A 6,000-nucleotide genomic window follows, 5' to 3' on the forward strand; every position below is an offset into this window, starting at 1 on the left:
CCGCATCCCCAGAGCATCACCCTGGGCCTCTGGCTTAATTAGTCCAGTGACATTACCACCGCACCACCATCACCCCGATGCTGTCGAGTGAAGCTGCTCCCACTATTCTGTTGGGGAAGGAATGCCAGGACTTTGACCCAGCAACCATGAAGGAATGGCAATCGATACATGTCTAATTCATGCTGGTAACCTGCTCCACAATTCTATCAACCTTTCCCCCAAAGAATAGTTATCTAAATTGCCTCATTACCCTGTTGCAGTTTAGGCCTCAGTTCTGGAGCCCTGACTGAAGAACTCATTTCTGTACATCCTCGAAAATGTTACAAGACCCCAAACAGTTTTGTCTCTTTCCTCCTCTTTTTCAGAGAGTGAGGCCCAACAAACTTTCTTCAAAAGTCAACCCCTAAATCAGCCTCATAGCACTGAATAGAACACCCTCTAAATGACTACTACTTTCTTTTGCAATAACAGTGAAGAATCAATATTGGCATGCATGCCAAGGCCAGGTACGACTTCAACAGCACCTTCTTTGACTTATTAACCACAGCCTACCTGCAAACACCGATTCAATGATTTTAAACAATCGACCCAACAAAACCCTCAGACTTTCCATCCTGCTTGTTACTGCATGAATGCCCTCATATAATGTTTGCCCAACTTCCGAACACTTTATGCCAAATTTTATCATTTTACACTTATCTGTGCTGGAGTCAATCTGCTGTCATTCTACCCATAGACCAAGACTATCTAGCTTCCTCTGTATTATTGCACATTGGCTAAAATCTTCGGCTACTGTACCCACTTTGGTGCCAACTAATAAACAGCAGCCCCATCATCTTGGGACTCTACTGGGGTCCAATCTGACATTGTCAAGTCCTAAACATTACAATCCCATGCATTCCCGTACCAGCCTCCCCGAACAGGCGCCGGAATGTGGCGACTAGGGGCTTTTCACAGTAACTTCATTTAAAGCCTACTCGTGACAATAAGCGATTTTCATTTCATTTCATTAGTTTGGCCGAACATGTTATCATCCATTCCTCGACCGATCACCTTTCGAATCAGCTAGTTCTTGGGCACAGTGTCAAACACCTTCCTGACATCTAAACCAGAGTAGCACCCTCATTCATTAGATGTATAATTGGATTGGATTGGATTTGTTCATTGTCACGTGTACCGAGGTACAGTGAAAAGTATTTTTCTGCGAGCAGCTCAACAGATCATTCAATACATGGAAGAAAGGGGAATTAAACAGAATTCAAGAAAATACATAACAGGGCAACACAAGATATAGAATGTAGCTTTAGAATTAATTTTTAAAAGATGAGAACGAGTATAAGTTAAGTAAAAAGTGGATCTGTTGGGGAGAGCTCGCAGAGAGTCGCCTCGCTCCGGAGTCACCTTGAATGCATTGAATGTATAATCACCAGTAGAAGTCCTGTGAATCACTCAGACACCTGGGCCGCGATTCTCCGCAACCACGATGGGTGGGAGAATAGCCGGAGGTCCGCTCCCACACCTCCCGCTATTCTCCCACCCCCCCCCCCAAAATGGCGTGTCCGGTTTTGCAAAACGCCGCTCAGAGAAACGCGGGCCGCCGTTTTTCACGGCGACCGGCGATTCTCCGGCCCGGATGGGCCGAGCGGCCTGCCGTTCCCGACCTGTTCACGACGGCGGCAACCACACCTGGTCGCTGCCTTCGTGAACATGGCGCGCCAGGTAAGTGTGGGGCCTGTGAGGGGCGGATCGGGGATCGAGCACCACGACCGTGCTCGGGAGGGGACGGGCCCGCGATCAGTGCCCACCGATCATCGGGCCGGCGTCTCAAGGGGACGCACTCTTTCCCCTCTGCCGCCCCGCAAGATCAAGCTGCCACGTCTTGCAGGGCAGCTGAGGGGAAAGACGGCAACTGCGCATGCGCGGGTTTGAGCTGTCCAACCCGCGCATGCGCGGCTGATGTCATTTGGCGCCGCCGCCACGGCATTCTTGGCATGCCGGGCCTTGAAGCCAGGGACAAGGCCCGGCGGCTGAGTTTCCCGGTACGGCCCTCCTATCCCCCCGGGGAGGGGAGAATAGGGGGCCGGGAGAGGCTTCCGACGCCGTCGTGAACCTCTCCGGGTTTCACGACGGCGTCGGGCCTTGCGGAGAATTCCACCCAATTTATCCATTAGGCATTCGTGTTGACTGGCTTCCCATTTGCCTCCTTTGGACAACAACAATGCATTTATATGGCAGCTTTAATGTAGTAACATCCCGAGCCATTTCCAATCAAATACTATCACAATTTCTTACAGTGGTCCAGGTTATTATTATTTGATATATCCTCCCATTAAATTACCCTAGGAATTTATTAATTGCCTTATGCCAAGATAATGCAACACCAGTATTTCACATTTAGGAATAGGTGTACCACAGAGAGACCGCTTTTGATCACAAAGCAGCTAAGATTACTGCCCTGACCAGTAAAAGATTACACGGTTTCAACCTCAAAGCAGCAGAATTCATGTTGAAACTTCAAAATAAAAGCCGAACATGGAGAGAAGCACTGCTCACTGTGCTTGGCAGCATTTAAATTAGATGCTTCGCTTGAGATCTGATGTAAGGTCCCACCCAAAGCATTAACCTATACATCTCCTTTGCATGCAGATAGATTCATTTCCAGCATTTTGGTCCAAGTTTCAGATATCCGGCAATTGTACTTTTGTTCCCTTTTCTTGAAAACACAACTGTTAGCGAAAAGCTGAGGTCATTCAACATATGCACTTCAACTGCATTATCTCTGGGTAAGGGGTTCCCCGTTTGTCAGTGACGAGGAGGAATTTCTTCTCTCAGAGGGGAGCGAATCTGTGGCATTATTTACCACAGAGAGCTGGAGAGGCTGGGTTGTTAAGTCTGTTCGAAGCCGAGGTAGGATTTTAGTCAATAGGGGAATCGAGGGTTATGGAGATAAGGCAGGAAAGTGGAGTTGAGGATTATCACGTCAGATCAGTCATGTTGTCATTGGATCGAGCAGATTCGATGGGCTGAATGGCCTACTTCTGCTCCTACATTTTATGGTCTTCTCTGGACCCCGTCTGGAAGCTGTGTTTGGTTTACCAAAACAGCAGCTCACCAATAGGGTTAGAGGTCCTCAAGAAGAGGATACATTTGGCACAGGTAGGCACAACAGCATAAGCACCTGAACTCACAGGGTGTTCAGTACATTGGCTTTGAACAGACCAGCTTCGCTGATTCCAGAATCTGCAGTGCGAAGTAGGAATCTCCTTCCCTTTTACATGGAATCGGATCACTGAACGGGCCACGGAGATAGAGGTTTTGAATGTGGTACTGGTTAGGCTTCATTCTATAATCAAACGTTGATAGTGCATTTGTTGAGAATTCATTATTTTCTAAGAGTTGACCAGGGGATTGAGCTCCACCCATTTCAGTGTAATCAGGATTCTGCACTACTGATTAGGATACGCGAGAGAATGTTTTTGGTGTAGTGACTAATAAATGTCAAAATAAGATCAGTCTAGAATAAGTGCAAAATACTGCGGGTGGTGGGAATCTGAAATAGAACAGTACAGCACAGAACAGGCTCTTCGGCCCTCGATGTTGTGCCAAGCCTTGTCCGAAACCAAGATCAAGCTATCCCACTCCCTGTCATTCTGGTGTGCTCCTTGTGCCTATCCAATAACCGCTTGAAAGTTCCTAAAGTGTCCACACCCTAACCACTCTCTGAGTAAAGAACCTACCTCGGACATCCCTCCTATATCTCCCACCCTGAATCTTATAGTTATGCCCCCTTGTAACAGCTACATCCACCCGAGGAAATAGTCTCTGAACGTCCACTCTATCTATCCCCCTCATCAACTTATAAACCTCTATTAAGTCGCCTCTCATCCTCCTCTGCTCCAAAGAGAAAAGCCCTAGCTCCCTCAACCTTTCCTCATAAGACCTATCCTGTGAACCAGGCAGCATCCTGGTAAATCTCCTTTGCACCCTTTCCAATGCTTCCACATCCTTCCTATAATAAGGTGACCAGAACATGGCTACAGAGATGGAGGTAGACAGTCTTGGCGATGATATGGATAGCTGGTTGGATAAACACCGTAAAGTAAATGTTGCACTGGCTCATGCGCGTAAATGTTTTTTTAAATAAACCAGAAAATGCTGGGAAAACTCAGCAGGTTTGGCAACACCTGCAGAGCGAGAAACAAGAGTTAAGGTTTCATAGAACATCAGTGCAGAAGGAGGCCATTCGGCCCATCAAGTCTGCACCGACCTACTTAAACCCTCACTTCCACCCTATCCCCGTAACCCAATGACTCCTCCTAACCTTTTTGGTCACTAACGGCAATTTATCCTGGCCAATCCACCTAACCTGCTCGTCTTTGGACTGTGGGAGGAAACCGGAGCACCTGGAGGAAACCCACGCAGACACGGGGAGAACTCCACACAGACAGTGACCCAAGCTGGGAATCGAACCTGGGACCCTGGCGCTGTGAAGCCACAGTGCTATCCACTTGTTTTGAGTCCGCAAGACTCTTCTTTGCTCTGATCAGCCTGTCTATCTGCGAACTGGTGTTTCACATTTACTGACTGGACAGTGGATTGATAGACTCAGTGTCAATATTGAAGCAAATGTTTTGGAAAGTCCTCCAGCCAGTCAGGCTGGAGGTTAAAGCGAGTTAGATGGACTTCAAAATCTCAGCATCGCAGCCTTCCATGTCGCTCATGCCTGTTTTAATCAGACTTTTAAAAAGTTGCCTCAGTGGCCACACCCTCCCCTGTTTTGAGTGTTTTGAAAGCAATTTTAATTAGAAGAGACACAGGCAGATCAAAGATGCCGGGGGAAAACAGGATCTTACTGAATTTTTAATCAAAGGAAAAGCTTGAAAAAAAATCAGAAGCACACTAACTTACTAAAATTCACTTCAGAAATGCAGAAGTACAAAATAATCAGGGCAGCACTTACTTGGTTTTAGGAGGAGACGCATTCCTAGATTTCTTTTTAAACATCTTGGCTGTCCCTGAAAGTTGGTTTCACAGGGAGATGATGTGATAAATCCTTATCCACCACAGGGTTCCTTTTAACAGAAGAGATCCCTGCTTTTCTCCTGCTTGTAGCACAGCAGTGTGTCAAGCGTGTGTGCGAGAGAGAGAGAGAGCTATCCAGCTCACCTGTTCTCGCCTCCACCGCCTCTCCACACTTCACCTGTGAGCTGCTGGGGTGATTGACAGTTGCCGAGAGCCCAGGGCTCGCCCCCATTGGCCAGCCCCCGCCGCCCCCTTATTTGCCCATAGGCCACCCCCTCTGCCTCCGCCCATTGTTGCCCAGCAACCTGCCCTGATTGGCACTCTGCCACCCCGCCCTGTTGCTCTGCTTGGCGGGGCGTGTTCTCCTATTGGAGGCTGCAGGCTCTTGCCCAATCCCAGCTGTCAGCCTTGAGTCTCAGGTAAAAGCACTTCCTCATTCCTCAGGTTCGGTCAGCCCAAAACACCCTCCAGAATGGCAATAGGAAATTCTCACTTCAAATATTTGACATGACTCATATTTCCCAAAGGGGGAATTTGCAACTGGGGGGGGGGGGGGGGGGGGAGGCACAGTTCCAAAATAAGGGGTCTCCCAGTTAAGTAAGAAGCCTTACAACACCAGGTTAAAGTCCAACAGGTTTGTTTCAAACACGAGCTTTCGGAGCACTGCACCTTCCTCAGGTGAATTCTGCTCACCCCAGTCCAACGCCGGCATCTCCACATCATGTCTCCCAGTTAAGACAGAGGTGAGACAGAATGTCCTTTCTCAGAGGGTCATTAATCTTTGGAATTCACTACCCCCGAGAGCAGTGGTTAGCACTGCTGCCTCACAGCGCCAGGGGCTCAGGTTCGATTCCAACCTCGGGTGACTGTCAGTGTGGAGTTTGCACGCTCTCCCCGTGTCTGCGTGGGTTTCCTCCGGGTGCTCCGGATTCCTCCCACATCCCAAAGATCCTCAAGTTAATCATGCTTAATAAGGGG

General features: G+C 48.4%; 1 protein-coding gene across 1 annotated transcript in view; it reads right to left on the reverse strand.

Annotated features, from left to right (window-relative positions):
- ppl (periplakin) overlaps positions 1-5,179 on the reverse strand; it is a 90,831-nt gene extending 85,652 nt beyond the window's left edge. Inside the window, exon 1 of the mRNA XM_038819489.1 lies at positions 4,961-5,179. Coding sequence (XP_038675417.1) covers positions 4,961-5,004 — 44 coding nt within the window. The 5' untranslated portion in view covers positions 5,005-5,179. The remainder of the gene's footprint in view (positions 1-4,960) is intronic.
- Between the last annotated feature and the right edge of the window lie 821 nt (positions 5,180-6,000).

The sequence above is a fragment of the Scyliorhinus canicula genome, chromosome 15 (assembly GCF_902713615.1).
Source record: "Scyliorhinus canicula chromosome 15, sScyCan1.1, whole genome shotgun sequence".
Lineage (NCBI taxonomy): Eukaryota > Metazoa > Chordata > Chondrichthyes > Carcharhiniformes > Scyliorhinidae > Scyliorhinus > Scyliorhinus canicula.